Source organism: Mytilus californianus, unplaced genomic scaffold, assembly GCF_021869535.1.
Source record: "Mytilus californianus isolate M0D057914Y unplaced genomic scaffold, xbMytCali1.0.p SCAF_4, whole genome shotgun sequence".
NCBI classification, from domain to species: Eukaryota; Metazoa; Mollusca; class Bivalvia; order Mytilida; family Mytilidae; genus Mytilus; species Mytilus californianus.
Window position 1 is genome coordinate 79,525,024 of NW_026262690.1, and position 20,831 is coordinate 79,545,854.

A 20,831-nucleotide genomic window follows, 5' to 3' on the forward strand; every position below is an offset into this window, starting at 1 on the left:
TTTATCATCGGTACAAGGACATCATTCGTAAATATAAATCAACATGCAGACATCTTATACGTTCAGGTATTTCACATCCAATCTTTTATGGTAATATTCTATACAAGCCACAAAAATGTCTTCATTCACCTCAAAAGCTAACCAAACCTTTAAACAGTCTTATTCAAAACGGATATAGTTACGATACTGTTGTCAGGTCATTAAAGATGGCATATTTTGGAATTGATATTGATTCACTCATAGGGTCTTTGCATCGGAAATAAACACATTTATTTTAAAACCAGTTGTTAGCATGATACGGGTTATGTTCTTCTCATATATTATATGATGGTATGGTACTAAACCCCTTACGGGAGGGATTGTGCTTGATTTTCATATGATGAAGACATACTCTTTCAATCAGTTTAATTCAGGTGTTGAACTGGCATGTCAGTAACTGCTAGTAGTCCTTTATTAATATATGTATTATTGTCATTTTGCTTTGTTTTTTCTGTTACCTATTCTGACATCGGACTCGGACTTCTTTTGAACTGGGTTTTACTGTGCGTATTGCTGTGTGTTTGTTTATTCTACATTGGCTAGAGGTATAGGGGGAGGGTTGAGATCTCACAAATCATGTTTAACCCCGCCGCATTTTTGCGCCTGTCCCAAGTCAAGAGCCTCTGGCCTTTGCTAGTCTTGTATGTTTTTTTAATTTTGGTTCATTTATATGTTTCGGAGTTTAGTGTGACGTCCATTTTCACTGAACTAGTACACAGTTTTGTTTAGGGGCCAGCTGAAGCCCGCCTCCGTGTGCGGTATTTTCTCGCTGTGTTGAAGACCCATTGGTAGCCTTGGGCTGTTTTGTGATCTTTGGTCGGGTTGTTGTCTCTTTGACACATTCCGCATTTCCATTTTCAATTTTATAATATGTATTGAATATATAAGAAAGAAGTTTAATAAGACAGCAACACAATGTCAGGTCATGCATTGACAAGAATTATCAATATAGCGCGTTGAGAGTATAAGTCATCGTAACTTTTTGACAGCGGACGTGGTCGATTGGTATCGTACAGGGACCGAAGACATTGATAATTATTGAAGAAAACCCTGCCAAGTACGATTCCTATATTTGAAATTAACTTTTCATAGATAAAATAGTGTAGCGCTCGAATAAACAAAAACTTGGAAGGCTTAATCAAATACGAAGTTGAAGAGCTGTAAAAAAACCCAAATTCCAAAAAGTTGTGCCAAATACAATTTGAGTGGTTAGAAAAACCCTATTGTTTCTGTTATCTAAATATTCCATAAACAGTAAATTTACAGAAAAATTTAACGTATCAATGATAAAAAAACAAAAATACCGAACTCCATAGGAAATTCAAAACAAAAAGTTCTTTATAAAATGGCAAAATCAAAAGTTCAAACACATCTAACGAAGTGAAAACAACTGTCATTTTCCTGACTTGGTACAGGCATTTCCTTATGTAGAAAATGGTGGATTAAACCTGATTTTATAGCTAGCTAAACCTCTCACTTGTATGACAGTCGCATAGAATTCCATTATATTGACAACAATGTGTGAGCAAAACAAACAGACATGATAAGTAAAAACGTCAAAAAATCGGGGTACAGCAGTCAACATTGTAATATAATCTTAATCACTATACAAACAAATAACTGTTTCAACAAAGAAACACAAAATGGCATATAGACAAAGTACATAAGCAAAAATGAAAGACAAGAACTCAAAATTGACCTTAGCACAATAACACAATGGCGGGATGTATAAGTACATGATATTTCATGTGAACACAAAATGTGTTGACTACAGGTTTGGTAATGTCCTCGTTGACGAAACGTCTACAACATTGGCATCGGCCAAGTGGTTGTAAAAACTCATCAAAGATATCAGGCTCATATATAGTTATATAGGACAGACGGGCGTTTCGTCTACATAGCACTCATCAGTGGCGCTAGAATAAAAAATTGAAAGGTCAAATATAATACGAAGTTAAAAAGCGTTAAAACAGAGAATTCTGAAAATAAACTTTTGTAAAATACGGCTAGACAATCAATGCCTGGGTTAGAAAATCTTAGTATTTCAAATATATCAATATTTTTCAAACAGTAGATTTACAGAAAATGAACATATCAATGAAATTCTATGTCAACACAAAAAGGGTTAACTGCTGGGCTAACCAATAAGAGTATGTTCGTTTCCTCACACAACATAAACTTGAGATAATGATAGTAATGTAGGTTTGACAAAACCACCAAATTATGATTTGTTCACCTGTTTGAAGGATTATAAAGTACACTTTGTATTTTTTGCCAAACTCAATGGTTGATCCTTGAAAACAAAAGCAGTGACACCTCTTCGTGCATGCAGAGAGATGCCACACTAGGAGACATAACAGTGGATATTATTTCCACAATAAGAAAAAATACTAATTACAAGGTTTGAACAAGATCTAAATAAGGACCATTTAGAGTCTTTCTACTCTATTTTCCACATGAATGATAGCATCCCTTTGACCCTTTTGTAAAATTACACTGCCCTTGAAATGTACAGTGAAATCTTTTACCAGAACATTATTGTAGGAAATGTAGAAATACCTGCTGTCACTGAGTATAATTTTATGACCACAATCTGAACTTTTATTATCATTACCAATTAATGTGTAAAGATGAGTAGTGAAAATATACCCAGACTGTTCAGATTAACTGTTGACCATGAAATGGCCATATCCATAAGAAGAGAGATGATAATCAAAGCACATTCACATTAAGAGGATCGAAGTATCCAAGTACCAAAATATTAATGTGTTAGAAGACATGATGCAAGATAACCACTGAGGATAATCAATGTGTGTGACAAACCACAATACCTTCTGCAAATACTTTTGCTGCTACAGCTGAGTCAGTACATTCCCAGAACCTTTTGAATGACTTTTAAGAATATACCCAAGACGTTCGTCAATTTAAAGAGACACTTGACCAATGCCAAGAATAATCGACCAAAGACGAGAAACAAGAAAAAGAGTTATTAGCCATATTATGAGAGTATTCTTTTTGTCAAAATTATATTAGACTGATCCATACGGTACAGCATTATATAGATACAATAGGAGACACAGCTCTAGAAAACAAGCACCAAGAAGGTTACCCCTGAGTCAAAGAAATGTATCAGAAGATGAAAGCAGATAGCCTTAGACCATTACACCACACGCCCACGTCAGTTCCTTAACAGCAGTCCTTTTTTTATTTTTTACAAAAAACAGACCATTATCAAGTAGCCATTGCGCCTGAAGATAGATTTTGTTACGAAGGGTTTTTTGAATGAAAAAGAATGATCAATGCTCCTGACCATCGAAAGTATATGAAGCTAAAAAAGACGCTGGCCAATCCAAAAAAATTAAAAGAATCCAGACGATATTTCTAGGAATCTGCTTTTTATATAGGAATTGTATTTATAAATCCAAGAGTGAGTTTCACATTCTTAAATGAGCTCTGATCAATTATCTAATTTTAGTTAAGCCCGCCCTCCTAGGGGAATTTAAATTGGATACTGATCCAAATGGTATCGGCGAAGGTGAAGTTTTGTCCAGTTAGAATAAATGACAGGGTAATCTTTGAATTTGTACTGATTGATAATTTAGTCTGCGAAAACATGGTTGATTTATTGTTTGAAATATGTTTCGAACGAGCTTCCAGTAACTACGAGTACTCTTAGATCAGTACTTTGTGTTTTGTCTATTGCATAAGTATTTCAATGTACCTCGTACCGATCCGACAGCCCTCGCCAACTGATTATTGTTTGTTAGGGGAATTTTGAGCGCTTACAAACATATTTAACCGCAGCATATTTTTGGTAGTCTGTCAAAAGACTTAAATTCAGTAGTTGTGGTTGGTTGCTGTATGAAATATTTGTATTTCGTTTATTTTGTCCTCAAAAAGAATTTATCTTCCCGTTTAAATGTTTCGCATTTGGTAATGCAGTTTTTTATATTGTATAGGTTTCGTTCATTGTTGAAGGCCGTAGGATGACCTATGATTGTTTACATCCTCGTCATTTGGTCCCTGGTGGATAGTTGTCTCATTGGCAATAAAACCAAATCTCCTTGCTTTTTATATTTCTAATTTTAACATGTCATTTGGATTAAGCTTGTTAGACTTTTAGTCCTCATTTTTGAGTTGTTCTTTTCAAAATTGAATGAACATAATGTAACATGTATGGACGTAGAGAACAGCACATATAAATTCACACAAGATGGTCATACCTTTCCTTCTGTTACTTTAGTTGCTGATACGTCCTTAGAAGTTTCGGCAAATCTCTGGTGACTTGTATCTTGTTCTTGTGATAATTCATATAATATGGCATCACAACTCACTGGAAATAATTTAATACAGAAGTAAAAAAATATACTTTATAGACATCTTATTCAAAAAAGAACAGTAAAAATCAGTGCTATAAAGATAACCTATAACGATTTTTAAGCTTGTAGACTTGTTCAAAATTTATTTATCAGAAGCAAACATGAGTACATTTCCTACTATGGGTCATCATGTTTTAATATCAGATGTCCTGCAAATATCCATTTTATAACTTGAATAAACGTTGAAGTTATGTTAGGTTTACACAGGTGCAGTAATTCTAAAACAAAAATTCCAAGAGTTGTTTTAATCTAGCTTCAATTAATACATTCCTCTTGTGTATGAAATTGAGAATGGAAACGGGGAATGTGTTAAAGAGACAACAACCCGAACAAAGATCACAAAACAGCCCAAGGCCACCAGTGGGTCTTCAACACAGCGAGAAAATCCCGTACTCGGAGGCGGGCTTCAGCTGGCCCCTAAACAAAAATGCATACTAGTTAAGCGAAAATGGACGTCACACTAAACTCCGAAACATATAAATGAACCAAAATTTAAAAAAAAAGCATACAAGATTAACAAAGGCCAGAGGTTCCTGACTTGGGACATGCGCAAAAATGCGGCGGGGTTAAACATGTTTTGTGAGATCTCAACCCTCCCCCTATACCTCTAGCCAAAGTAGAATAAACAAACACACAGCAAAATTCAGTTTAAAAGAAGTCTAAGTCCGATGTTAGAATAGGAAATAGAAGAAACTAAGCAAAATGACAATGATCAACATAAATTAACAAAGGACTACTAGCAGTTACGCACATGCTAGCTCCAGACCTCAATTAAACTGATTGAAAGAGTATGTCTTCATCATATAAAAAATCAAGCAATGTTCACTACAAAAACGTTTTTTATTGTCGTCTTGGTAAACAAAAAATCAACTACAACACATTATTAATTGTCGTCTTTGTTAGATTTATTTGTATATTAAGCAGGTTTATTTGAATTTTTAGTTAGTTGTGATGTATGCTTACACAATTTTGACTGCTGGATCCCAATTATTTTCACATTTACCTTTCATATCTGTTTGAGTTTCTCACCTACTTTTGTCAATATAACGAAACAATAAACACCTGTCGTAGAAGTGGGAGGTTAAGCTAGGTATTAAACCAGGTTTAACCCACCATTCTCCTCGGGAAATGTCTGTACTAAGTCAGGAATATGACAGTTGTTTTTCACTCGTTCCGTTGATTGATAACGTTTGATTTTGTCATTTTTATGGACTTCATCTTTTTGAATTTACCTTGGAGTTCGGTATTTTTGTTATTCCTTTTCACATTATGTAGACTTAATCAACAGGCGAGTGCTATTGACACAATACTGATTTTGATGAAGAACGATTGAAAATCACATGATTTACAGTCACCGGTGACCAATACGATGAATCTGTATCAACTCTTGTATTTCTGGTCGTAGATCTTAAGAAAATGCTCATAAAACATATAAGGCTTTTAATTTGGTACGTCAGATGTGCGTTTTGTTTACATAAGACTCGAATCAAAATAGTTGAATGTCATTGAAAGCCAAAACATTAAAAAAAAGTGGTCCAAAATACGGTTCAGGCAATCTAAGCCTGAGGTTTGAAAAGTATTAGTGTTCCGAATAAATCACTATTCTATAAACAGTAAATGAACACAAAATGAATAAATCAATGTTATTCTAAGTGAACACAAAAGTGCTGACTACTTGACTTCTGACCTGGTGATACCTTTGGGTACGAAATATTCACCATTCGAAGTTGAAGAGCATGTAAAGCCAAAAATCTCGAAGAGTACTTTTAATTCATTTCTTCATTTGTTTTCTCTTTTATCATTAATGTTCTGCAAATAAAGGCAACAGTAGTATACCGCTGTTCAATAGTCATAAATCGATTTAACTGAAACAAATCCGGATCACAAACCAAAATCGAGGGAAACACATCAACTATAAGAGGAAAACAACGGATCAACAGAAACACTGAACTGCTACAAAAACAAACACCAACATACATAGAAACGGACTATTTGATAACAACTGCCATATTCCTGACTTGGTACAGGACATTTTAAGAAAAAATGGTGGGCTGAACCTGGTTTTATGGCTAGCCAAACCTCCCGCTTATATGGCAATGTCAAAAATACCGTTAATATGACAATATTACGTGACAGGAATACAGTACAAATAAACGCAAGAACACTTAGGACAGAGAAATACATAAATAAATAATATAATAGTACATTACAACATGTTAACCACAGAATAACAACGGACACCTCCCATGTACACCACAATAGGATTATGAACTGTGCGTCACACGAATGTATCAACGCCACAAAAAGTGACGTCACAGGTAAATTTCTAAAAATAGAATATAAAATTGGGATTAAGTTTGTAATGGTGTTATTTTATGTATTTTTTAACCATTACAAGACTATTAATATAGAATTGTGTTAGTAATGGTGTAATTATTTGTATTTTCTAACCGTGTCGGTTTTTCTTCTAAATCAAAACTGTGTAAAAACAAATAAATCCTATACATATAGTTACAAGCAAGAAAATCATATATTACATGTAAAGTTCATTCTTATAAATCCTGCCTCAAATTATGATTGAAAGTCGTTTTTTAATTACCTTTTGGGCAAGACTTCCATTTGAACCCCACTGGTAGACTCCATATATAGAATGCACAGTAAAGGGAAGTTCAAGTGGAAGTCTTACCAAAACTTTTATTGTTTTCTTTTTTGTTTCTAAACAAAAGCATAATTTGTACTTTTAGGGTATATCAAAGAAATGACAATTAACAATAAACAAATTAGCAGAGGGGTCATTATTAATATTAGCAAAGATCAGCTATCTTCTTCAATTTTGAAATACATTGTGTAACTTTCATGTCTTGTTGGTCGGTATATTAAAAACTTGATTTTTCATTAAACGAGTATTTTTTTTAAACATTCACAATTTGATACACACTTTGATCGGTATCGGGTCCGTTTGCCCTAATAACATGTTCGCCCTGGGTTCGTTCGGCCATATAGTCCTTTGCCCTTGGTTCGTTCTCCTTACTTTTATAAAAAAAAAAACATATAAGTTATTAATGTTATTAAAATTTCATTCAGATATTAATATGGTAAATATTAGATAAAATATATATTTCTCAAAAGTCATCGAAATATTTTTTTAGATAATGCCTTGTTTTGGATAGATATAAGAAGATGTGGTATGAGTGCCAATGAGACAACTCTCCATCCAAGCATTAATTGGCTTCATTGTTACATATCTAGAATTTCTTTTAATGACTGTTGATTGTAATTTAGACTGCTGATTAGTATGATTATGATGTCTTTGATCTCACTGATTATTTTATAAATGGTCTTTGGGGGATAAATAACGAATATTAAATACATTTTTTTTCAATAAACGACAGCTTGGATTGAGTGATGATGTACGAATTGTTAGATATGAAAGGGACATTTTTTCGCAGCTTGGCTTCTTTGATCTCAAATTTGTTTTATTAAGTAATTCATGGTATAGAAATGTAGTATTTTGTTTTTAGCTCACCTGACCCAAAGGGCCAAGTTAGCTTTTCTCATCACTTGGCGTCCGTCGTCGTCCGTCGTCATTAATTTTTACAAAAATCTTCTCCTCTGAAACTACTGGGTTAAATATAACCAAACTTGGCCACAATCATCATTAGGGTATATAGTTTAAAAAATGTGTCCGATGACTCCGCCTGCCAACCAAGATGACCGACATGGCTAAACATGGAACATGGGGTAAAATGCAAGTTTTGTCTATTATTTTAAAAACCGTTATAGATAAAGAAAATGTAGAGCTCTACCAGTTGTCTATTTGCGTCAAAACTGTCAGGCGATTTTTTATATGAGCTATTAGCCTTACATGACAAATTTTACCATTTTTTCATTTTTGCCTATTACCTTGAAAATTATAATAGATAGATACTTTAAATTTCAAAAATGATCAACAAGAAAAGATCTACAAATAAGTCGAATGGTCTAAATCGTCAGTCGACTCCTTGTTAGAGTTATTCCCCTTTGATGACTATTTTTGCCATTTTTGTTTTTGTGTTTATGCCTCATATATTAAAAATTATAATAGATAGATAGAAGGTTAAATTAGCAAAAGTGATCAGCAAGACAAGATCTACAATTAAGACAATATAGAAGAAATTGTCAGACGACTCCTTATTGTCCTTTAATGACGATGTTTACCAATTAGTTTGTGTTTTGCCTTATATGATAAAAATCATGAAAGATAAATAGAAAGTTTAAAAACAATTTTGATCAGCAAGGCACGATCTACAAACAAGTCAAACTTTACTGATATAGTTCGTAGACTGTCACTCTTTATAGGAGTGATTGCCCTTAATTGAAGATTTTTTTACCCTTTTGTGTTTTTAGCAAAAATTAAGAAGATAAAGAGAAACTAAACAGACTAAATGATCAGCAATACAAGATCAACAAAAAAGAAATTTTTGTGATGAATTCTATTCTCGTCTACAATGTCGGAGAGTTTCCTTTGTTGACTATGCACATAGACCTAGGTGAGCGACACAGGCTCTTTTGAGCATTTAGTTTATTAGAATATTTCAATTCAGTGTTCTTTAAATTAGTAGTGCTAGGATATATCTGGTGCGTAATGCTGCTGGCTATTAGTAAGAGTTGGATCTTGTTATAACTATTAATGATTGTTTTGAAATTGTTAAAATGTATCAATAAAGATAAATACATACAGATAACTTGATTTTCAGTTGTTTTAATATATTAAATGTCTTGTATTCCTGTACACTTCAATGCAAATCAAAAATAATTATTATCTAGTAGCAGCATTACAATAAATTTGCGGCGACATTTTTAACAAACATAATAATATTCTAATCAAATAATTTACATTAGATAACAAGATAACAAAATAGAATAAAAAAAACCAGCTTGAGAGAACGGACCCAGGGCGAACGTGAATCAGTGTGAACGGACCGGATTGACTTTTATCAATGAATATAAATGTATGATTAAAATATATTTTTCCAATTTGGATCTCTTGTACTTGGCGATCGCAATACTGGTATACCAGTATTGTCTACAATACTGGAATTAAGATTTGTTCCAGTATTTTATTCCAGTGTTGTACTTGTATTGTGGTTTAAAAAATCATATCAGATGGTAAAACATTATAAATGAAATATGACATGACAATTTTAACAGATTTGAGCACAAAATACTGAAAGTAGTAATCATGATAATAATTAATGATATGAAAATGGAAATATTTTTGCACTTATACTCATATTTATGAATGATATGACAAAGGTTTTTAAATGTTTAAATGATGATATAGAGCAATTTTCTTAAAACAAAAGTCTCAAATCTTTAGTGGTCCTTATCTTAAGAGGACCATACTTTTCCGACAGAACAGTTCTCAAATAAGACTGATAGATTATTCTCCTAAATATTTACCAAATTGTCTTTCTGTCTAAGCTGGAATGGTCAAAGTTTTAACATCAAATCAAAGTATTCAATTTGACGTTTTCTATATATGGAAAATAAAACTAATATTTACAATAAAAACATAGTTGAATGTAATGAAACTGACTATTCATGATTTATTTTTTTAAAGTGTAATTTTAGCATACTTACATGTATGTGTAAATCATTAATTGATAAAGTAATTATTCAGATTATAACACAAACGAGTTGGTTCACTAACTCATAATTTTGGCCCAAAAAATCTAAACAAAACTGTGATAATGTAGTGAAAACATGATTAAAACATGTGTTAAAATGATCAATTGTTTCAGTTAAAACATATTTTCACCAATTGTGTCGTCATAATGAAGGGGAATTTCGTAAAAACTTTATTTGGGCAGAATTCTACACAATTTATGACAGTTTTCTGAAAAATTAACAGTGGCGCCACCCTTCACCCACAAATAGTATGCTGAAATGTTCTTTATATACCATATTCTCTACTTATTAATAAAAATCTCAATTGGCAAGGGGTGGCACAAAATCATGAAGCCTTTTGAAGGTGGAAAAATTTACAAATATCTAGAAAAATGGACGAAAATTAAAACTTTCTTATTTCAGGCTTATAGATTTATAAATATAAAGCAGATATACAATTTTCGTTTCATACATTAATCATTGCATACATATTAGATTTACTTTAATAATTTAAAATTGACACCTTAACAGGGCCATTTATTGGGGTTCCTGACTCTGCCTTTTACTTTATACTAGAGTGGGTTAGTTGTTCCCTGAGGGTGTTTATTTAGTAATATGATTGAAATCAATTTTACAATTCACTCATATACTACACTAAAATCTGATAATGATTCAATGTTATTTGAATTACTGTGACTTGACTATATGTGTTGCTGTTTACCTTTACATATTGTTAAACCAGATTGTAAAATTTACAACACAATTGGGACATTTAAATTGACTAGTTGGTATTGTTAGAGTTGATGAATAGATGATTACTCATGCATTTAGAGTCTACCTGGATGCTGTCCCATCACATCACCTGTTCAATTGTAACTGTTGTAGTGTAACTGGGATAGGTCTTTCAAAAGTTATTCATGTGGCATTAAGGTTTCAATTTCTATCTTTGTTAAATACCATAACATGTATACAGTTTAAATTGGCATATATGGAATGAATAAAGCTAGAGTATGACCACAAGATGCAAACTTATTTCATGTTCTACTTTGACTTGACTTTGGGAGTTGCTGTTTACCTTTACCTATTGTTCAACCAGATTGTAAAATTGACATTACAGTTGGGACATTTAAATTGACCAGTTGGTATTTTTAGAGTTGAGTCTACCTTGATGCTACCTGTACTGATTTTTATTCACCTAACCCAGCATTTTTTTCTGAAGTTTTTCTTCACCTAGGGTTATTCTATTATAAAATTGAAAGGGAAGAAAATATTATTGGTTTTCATTGTTTTAAGCCCCCAATATAGATGATTAATCTAATTTTGACCCAATAATCTAAATCAGTCAAACATTTTCGGAACTGCATGAAAATTAAAACTGTATTTACATGATAAATGAATCTTTAAATTTTTAACCCTTATACATAGTATTGTCCAGATGTCAGTGAAACAAGACATAGCTATTCAGGTGTTTTCAGTTTCAGTTTTCAGATGGATATGTTATGTGTTTCTTCATATATCCCTTCAAATTTTTCATTTTGAATTTTTATTTCTAGTGTTTGAAATCTATTGGAATCAAATTGGATAAAATATTGGGATTTATCTTATTTGAATTCAATTCTTAGATGCATTTAATTTTGTTTATTAAAATGTGATTTTGAATGGATTGTCATGAATGTATCAAGGAGGAAATAATTAGTTCAAAATGTTTGGTGTGGCTTTCACATGATGATGTACATGTAAAAGCCAAAATAATTTTGGAGTATACTTGCAGTGTTTTTCTTTGAAATCAATTAGGACTTTTGTGCATAAAAATACTGTGTTCACTCAAGGAAAGTCACTTTTTATAAGACGAGATTTAGTAGATCTAAAAGTTAAAAAAATTCCAAACTTGAATGCAAGTAGGAGAAATAAGTTCAACCAACATGTTTCTGGGTCTTTAAATGTTTAAATGTGATTTTGGAAATAATCATTATAAAATTCTGGATCTAATATGAAGATGAGTAACCTGTTTAAATGGGATATATATCTTGGAAATGAAATAAAATGTGAATACAGTTGATATAGTCAAATCTAAGTGATAAAGTGAATAATAAAAGTAAAATATTTCAAAAAATTCATTACGTGAGGATAACAATTTTTAATGTGATATTGGAAATAATCATTATAAAATTCTGGATCTAATATTGTTAAATTGGGACATATATCATGGGAAATGAAACAAAAACTGAATACTGTGGATATAGTAAAATCAAGTGATATGATGAAAAATATAAATAAAATATTCCCAAAAAATTGTAAAGTGAGGATAATTATTTGAATGTGATACTGGAAATGATAAAAAATTACAAAATTCTGGATTTAATATAAAGACTCTGTGCCTGTTTAATTGGGATATATATCAGGGGAAATTAAACAGAATACTGTGGATATAGAAAAAAATATAGTGATATAGTGAAAAATGTAAGAAAATATTCCAAGTTAATAGAATTAGGAATATAGTTTAAAATTACTTCAAATAGTATTACTTCAAATAATGAAAACTGGAATATTGGATGGGATATCAAATATCAGTGTCAATAAATAAATAAATAAACCAGTTTATTCATAACTATTATTTTTGATATTTCACTATGCATGAACACCTTGTACAAGGCTCATGTCAATAAGTATTGAACACATGTCTAAATGAAGGAAAGCACACATTTGTTCTGGTGTTTTTTAATCCTGGAAAATTATGGAAATTATGAAATAATTAAGATTTCCACGAGAGTAAAAGATAAATCTTTTGAGTTATCTCCCATTAGAAAGAGCGAATGAGACAAAAGTGGTCTTTTTCAACAATATAAAAGAAATCCAAGCACTCATAGTATTTGAATATGAAAACATTAAGAGGAAATGTAGTGCATTATATGACATGCAAGTTAATACCCTTCAAGAAAAAAAAAACCATATATATTCTTGTTCTGGCCTGCTCACTCTTGAAATTTGAAATGACAGTAAAATAAAAATCTCTCCTTTTTTTTCTAAATGCGTGTTTCTTTGGAAATTGTATGGCCAATTACAATTCGGCTTCCGATCCGGTTATGGTACCATTGACGCCATCTTCGCTCTCAATTCTTTAATTTCAAAATCTTTGAGATCTTGTAAAAAGTTTTATTGTTGTTTCATAGTCTATAAAAAGGCTTTTGACAGTGTCACACATATGAAATTATGGTTACGACTTATTAGATTAGGTGTAACTGGTAAATTATTAAATGTATTAAAATCTATGTATTCAAAACTTAAATGTTGTGTAAAATTTGATGGTAGTTTCTCAAATTTCTTTAATAGTAATGTTGGTTTAATGCAGGGGGAATCATTATCCCCATTTTTATATTCATTGTACGTAAATGACATGGAAATAGAACTTATTAGTCAAGGATGTCAACCTTATGAGTTAAAAATGTTGAACTTGTATTTATTTATGTATGCAGATGACACAGTATTGTTCAGTGAAAATATTGAAGATTTACAAAAGATGATTAATTGTTTAACTGACTATTCTAATAAGTACAACTTATTTATGAATTGTTTAAAAACAAAAATTGTTGTATTCAGAAACAGAGGTCAAGTTAAAGCAAATGAGAGATGGTATTTAAATGGAAATTCAATAGATATGTGTGATGAATTTGTATATCTGGGTATTTTATTTAGATATAATGGTAATTTTACATATACCCAAAAATCATTAGCAAACCAAGGTCGTAAAGCATTATTAAGTTTGTATAGTAAATTGCAGGATGATTGTTTTAATTTTGAAACTATGCTGTCATTGTTTGACACGTATGTAGCAAGTATTTTGAATTATAGTTGTGAAGTTTGGGGAAATCACAAATGTGATGATATCGAACAAGTTCAAATGAAATTCTTAAAACGTATTTTAAAGGTGAAAGCATCTTCTGTTAATTATATGGTTTATTGTGAATTGGGACGATACCCTATGTTTATAGAAAGATATTGTCGAATGTTAAAATACTGGTTTAAGTTAATATGTACTGATAACTGTATTCTTAAATGCTGTTATGAAAAAAAACCAAACGACAAATTTAACTGGGCCTGTCGAATTAGAGACATATTATACATGTATGGGTTCCAGGATGTATGGTTACACCAGGGTGTTAAAAATGTGGATTTGTTTTTAATTGAATTTAAAGATAGAGTAAAGGGTAGTTTTCATAGTGAAATGAACTCATTTTTTTGAAGATTTGCCAAAATGTATGTTGTATAGATATGTATTTGACCCAAACATGTTACAATTTTATTTAGATCATGCTGTAAATTATATTTATAAACCATTTATTTGTAAATACCGCATATCTGCTCATTGTTTGAATATAGAAACTGGTAGATTTTATAATATTGAGAGACATCTGAGACTTTGTAATATGTGTGATAAACATGTAATTCAAGATGAATATCATTTTATTTTAGTATGTGAAAAGTATAATGAACTTCGAAAGAAATTTATCAAACCATATTATTGGAGAAAACCTTCGAATTTTAAACTCGTACAACTGCTATCTGTTCATAATGTAAAGGAACTTAACAATTTAGGGAAGTATTTATTCCTGGCCGAGAAGGCACGTAATTAAATTCATTTATAAATGCTTAATATGTGTTATATTTTATCATACTCTGCTGTACTGTTATATGGGTATACTTACTTATATGATTATTTTACTGATTGTTTAAATGTATTATATATATTTCACTGATGTAATTGAATATTTGTAATATCTATATTCTATAAGTTGTATTGCTTACGAATAAAAGATTATTATTATTCAAGGAATACATCAATTTCAATGAAAAAGACTATAATTACAATGTGTATTCCCTTTACTTATTTTAGGACTCTCTAAAGAAAAACATGGGGAAATGAAATTAAAAAATAAATCTTTAAAAAAAGTCTTTAGCAAATATTAGAACATGGAATAATTTTACATATTGTGGCGATATTCTAGCTTTTTTCATACCATATATACTTATTCAAACTGTAGGCATGTTATGTTATTTCACAAAGATAAAACTTGAAACCTAAATGCCACATGGATAAGTTTTGAAAAACTGACAATTGAACAGGTAAAGTGATGGGACAGCATCAAGGTTGACTCTAAATGCATGAGTGATTACCTATTTTCAACTCTTAACAATATCAACTGGTCAATTTAAATGTCCCAATTGTATTGTCAATTTTACAATCTGGTTTAACAATAGGTTTAGGTAAACATCAACACCTATAGTCAAGTCACAGTAATATTTGCTAAAAACTGCTGATTTAAAAAAAAATCATTTCTCCATGTTTTTCATTAGAGAATCCTAAACCAAGTAAAGGAAATAAACATTGTAATTACACTCTTCTTTTTCATTGAAATGAATGTATTCCTTGAAGTAATTGGCCATACAATTGCCAAAGAAACACAACATTTGGAAGGAAAAAGAGAGATTTTTATTTTACTGTCGTTTCAAATTTTAGGAGTGAGCAAGCCAGAACAAGAATGTATTATGGTTTTTTTTTTCTTGCAGGGTATTTAATTGCATGTCGTATAATGCTTTACATTTCCTCTTAGTGTTTTCATAGCCAAATACTATGAGTGATTTGATTTCTTTAATATTGTTGAAAAGACCTCTTTTATCTCTTTGGCTTTTTCTAATGGGAGATAACTCAAAATATTTTGTTTAAACTCTTGTTGAAATCTAAACTATTTTATAATTTCCATAAATTTCCAGGATTATTAAACACCAGATGTGTGCATTCCTTCATTTAGACATTAGCTCAATACTTATTGACATGAGCCTTGTACAAACTGTTTATGCATAGTGAAATATGAAAATAATAGTCATGAATGAAGAAAGAATTTTATTTATTTATTGACACTGATATTTGATATCCCATCCAGTATTCCAGTTTCACTATTTGAAAGAATTTAAAATATTTTCCTAATTAAACAACATTTTGGAATATTGTTTACGTTTTTTCACTATATCATTATATATTTTTTCTATGGCCACGGTATTCTGTTTAATTTCCTATGATATATATCCCAATTAAACAGGGGTAGAGTCTTTATATAAGATCCAGAATTTTGTAATTTTTGTTTTTTTTCCAATATCACATTCAAAATAATTATCCTCACTTTACAAATTTTTTGGAATACTTTATTTATATTTTTCACTATATCTCTAGATTTGACTATATACACCGTATTCACATTTTATTTCATTTAAATGATATATATCCCATTTAAGCAGGTAAATCATTTTCATTTTCGATCCAGAATGTTATGATTATTTTAAAAATCACATTTAAAGCCACAGAAACATGTTGGATTAACTTATTTCCCCTACTTGCATTCCAGTTTTAATTTGTTTTTTACCTTTTACATTAACTAAATCCCATCTTATAAAAATTGAACTCCCTTGAATGAAAATAGTGTTTTTAAGGACAAAAATCTAAACAGATTTCAAAGAAGAAACACTGCAAGGTATACTCCAAAATTATTTCGAATTTTACATGTAAATCATCATGTGAAAGCCACACAAAACATTTTGAATGAATTATTTCCTCCTTGGTACATTCCTTACAATCCATTCTTTGAAAAAACAAGTCACATTTTAAGAAGAAAAATGAAATGGCATCTAAGAAGTGAAAATAAATCCCAATATTTTATGCACATTAACTCCAATAGATTTCAAATACTGCAAATAATACTCCAAAATGATAAGTTTGAAGGGATATATGAAGAAATGCATAACATATCCATCTGAAAAATGAAACTGAAAACACCTTTTTAGCTATTTCTGGTTTCACTGACAACTGGACAATACTATGTATAAGGGGAAAAAATTTAAAGATTCATTTGTTGTTTAAAAACAGCACCTGATCAGAGGCACCCTTGGTTTAATTTGTTTTATTCATGAAAATTGTGATTGTGCGTTATGGATAGATTACCTAAGTTTTTAATAAAGGCAATAGAATGTGCATGTCAGGAATATGGAATTATGACGTATAGTTTCCATGGTGATAATGACAACACAAGAATTTCGATCATGTTTTCGAATACGGATATAAATAAGCAGGTAAAAAGTAAATCTGGCTCGGCAAGAAGGAGAGACAATAAACGTTTTTAATGACACTAAAAGTAACACAGAAGGTTTGAACGTCGATGATATTGAAAGTATTGATATTGATAATATGAACATTGATGTGTGTACCGTGGATGAATGCGAGGAACGTACAATGAATACAGACATTCCCCTTTTGGGAGCCTCTTCATTCACACATAGTATTCCAACTGAACACGTGGATGAGAATATAGAACGATGTACATTTAATAAACAAGTTACGGTTGATATACCCGTGAAACAGGTTATTGATAGCGACAGGAATTTACAGGAGAGACAATCGAGTGTAAAGAAAAACGTAAACAAATAGTGAAACGTAAACATAGTAAAGAAAATGAAATAAAACAACAAGCGGTTGATAAACGGGATGCAAGGTATGAACATTATTTGCGACTACTTTTTAAGGAGTTTGATGATATAATAGAGACGAATTTTAATACGGATAAAACGAAGGAAGCAATTCAACTGATGATTAACTATGTGAAATGTAAAAAAATGTCGGCATTATAATGAAGTTATTTATACGTCTTTTGTGTGATAGGTTTGCGTGAAGTTTTGTATAATTCTGTGAGTGATTTAATTCATTTATTTTGTTTTGCGATATATACTTAATTGCAAGCGTATTTTTTTATTTTATTTATAAAAAACTTTGACTTCGTTGAATGCGTTTTCAGGAATGGAATCCATCCGCAAACGCTACAAATAAACATTATTGAATTTTTGAATAGACAGTTAAAATAAATGTTGAATACTAGGTATCGATATACGGTGTTATATATAATGAAGTAAATGTAGGATTTGTATGATTGGTATTAGTTGTAAGATGAAAGAATGCTGCAGAATGGTAGTATAAGGACTAGTGCTCTATGTTTTAATAATGGCTAGTGCTGAAAGGGGAGTTAAAACACCAATCAATCAAAACTAAAAACGACAAGTTTTTTTTCCCTTTAAAACAATAAAAACCAATTTCAACTTAGGTCTAAATTATAAATGGTTCCTACCTGATTCGCCTTTTCCTTCTTTCAATGCTTTGGTAAGTCGTCTAGCAAGAACTATTTTTGTTCCTTTTGTGACGAGTCCTCTTGCTTTCAATTCAACTCTCAGTTCTGCAACTCTTAAATTATTTGGATCAATGTCACTCATGTTTTCAGAATTAATGTATGAAACTGAAATAAATGCAAATTGTTTGGTACATAAAATGACGTGGTTAAGCAGCTAAAAATGCACTTGCTCTGCAAAGCTTTTAACTCTACCACCCTAAATTACAAATGGTGTCCAAAGGTGCCACATGGACGGTTTATTGATACTAAAGATTTACGTTACAACTTAAACGAAACGAAATTATTCACACTAAATTTACTGTGATAAAGTATTATTATTTTTATAAAAGTTTAAACATAAACTAAGCACAGAAAACAAAACAGGCAGGAGTAAACAAACAATGACATTACATTGACTTAAAAAAATGCTCCACTGTTTAGTGTTCCGGCATGATTGGGCAATGGATGTGGAAATCGATGCGTCTTTCATTTTGGTTTAAATGAAAATTAAAGTTTTTGTTCTCACGAAAAAAAGTAAATTAACAAAAATACCGAACTCCAAGAAAAATTAAAAACGGAAAGTCCCTTGACAAACGGCAAAATCAAAAGCAGAAACACACCAAACGAATGGAAAACAACTGTCATATTCCTGAATTGGTACAGGCATTGTCTTATGTAGAAAAAATGTAGATTAAACATTGTTTTACAGCTAGCTAAACCTCTCACTTGTATGACAGTCGCGTAAAATTCCATTATATTGACAACAATGTGTGACAAATCAAACAAACATAATAGGTAAACATGTCAAAAATTGGGGTACAGCATTCAACATTATGTTATTATCTTAATCACGATAAAACCAACAACTATGTCAACATTGTGTTATTATTTTAATCTATATCTTAATCTATAAAACCAACAACTATGTCAACATTGTGTTATTATCTTAATCACCATAAAACTAACAACTATGTCAACGAAAAGATGAGTAGGATTTAGTAGATAATTACCATATATATGCATAAAATTAGCGTACCTAACATTTTAACTTTTGACTGCTATTGAAAAATTTAATATTAATACTTATATCATAAATTATTTATATATCTATGTATCTCAATGCTTGGAGTTTTTTCTGATAAAATAAAAAATTACAAAAAAAACTATGTCAACAAAGAAAAACAAAATGGCATGTAGACACTCTATAAAAGTACATAAGAAAAATGAAAGACAGGAATATAAAAAATGACCATAGCACAATAGCACAATGGCGGGATGTATTAATACCGAGCCACGTCAAACGGATATTACCAAAAATGAACTAAACAGTAAAGGTTAAAAATATACAAAGAAAAATAAAAAGAACACTATAACACGTAATTAAGATGATCAACAATGTGCCCTAGGGCGCTGTAGTATTAGTCTTATCGCAATTACATAATTTTCAGAATTTATACAAATGTCAAATAAAGCACATTTATTTAAAAGTTGAGTGGTGCATAAGAAGTGAATTATTTAACATTATGTATAATAGTCGATAGCTTCTTTGTTCCTTTTAAACTACATTTTTGACAAATATTATATAATGAGTAACATTGTTTTTTTTTATCTGTCCAAGGATGCGTCATTGACTAAAGTTAAATGAGCGAACCAAAGTACAGTTTACATATCAGTCAAAGATATTGTTTTATTGATAGAATACAAACTTATCAACCTGATATGTTTACTTTTTCTTTTTATGTGCCTTGCTTAAAATTTTAGATGAGAAATCTTCCCTGTTTTATTCTACTGCCAATACAACTAATATCACATCGCCGTTAACTGTAAGAAAGAATCATCGTTTAAAAATCATAACTTTTACAGGTTTAATCATCAAATTATACAAATTTACCGGTAATGATAGCATCTAAAATGTAAATTATGCTATTTTGTTTTTGTTTTAAGTTTAATACGAAATATACTGTGCGACCATATGACCAAGACTGAGTTTTTTTTTAATTTGAATATCTATTTGGTACCTTCTGTCTCTTTTGCTACTCAAAGTAAAATTTCTCATGCATATTCAAGACGATAACATGATCAGATTAAAGGTTGATACCATGTATTAAACACCTGTTGGAGATACAGGAGTGTGTCCTTAGTCAGAGGTTAAGCTAGCTATAAAACCAGGCTAACTCCACCATTATCTACACAAGGAAATGCCTGTATCAAGTTTTGATTTTTAGCTTTTGATTTTGTCATTTGTTAAGGGACTTTCTGTTTTGAATTTTCTTTGGAGTTCGGTATTTTTGTTATTTTACTCTTTAAATATTGTTAAACATGACCTTTCTAAATGTTCTTATTTGTTTTCTTTAACTGGTATATGAAACTTCCATTGCTGAAAGTAAATCTAATGGGTTATCTGTTAATACACTTACCAACTAGTTTTATATTATAAAATACATTTGTTATAACTTTAAAGTTTTCCTTGTTTGTTATGGTCTTTTGTATTCAGTTTCTTTTTATATTATGACATTATCTACAATTTCGGCTTATTGTCAGAATATTCATCTCAGGTAGC

The 20,831-nt window shown here is 30.7% G+C and overlaps 1 protein-coding gene across 1 annotated transcript in view; it reads right to left on the bottom strand.

Moving 5' to 3' along the window:
- LOC127737092 (uncharacterized) overlaps positions 1-18,834 on the bottom strand; it is a 32,887-nt gene extending 14,053 nt beyond the window's left edge. The window contains exons 1-2 of the mRNA XM_052247625.1: positions 18,233-18,834; positions 4,263-4,372 (exon numbers count right to left, since the gene is read on the bottom strand). Coding sequence (XP_052103585.1) covers positions 4,263-4,372; positions 18,233-18,374 — 252 coding nt within the window. The 5' untranslated portion in view covers positions 18,375-18,834. The remainder of the gene's footprint in view (positions 1-4,262; positions 4,373-18,232) is intronic.
- Between the last annotated feature and the right edge of the window lie 1,997 nt (positions 18,835-20,831).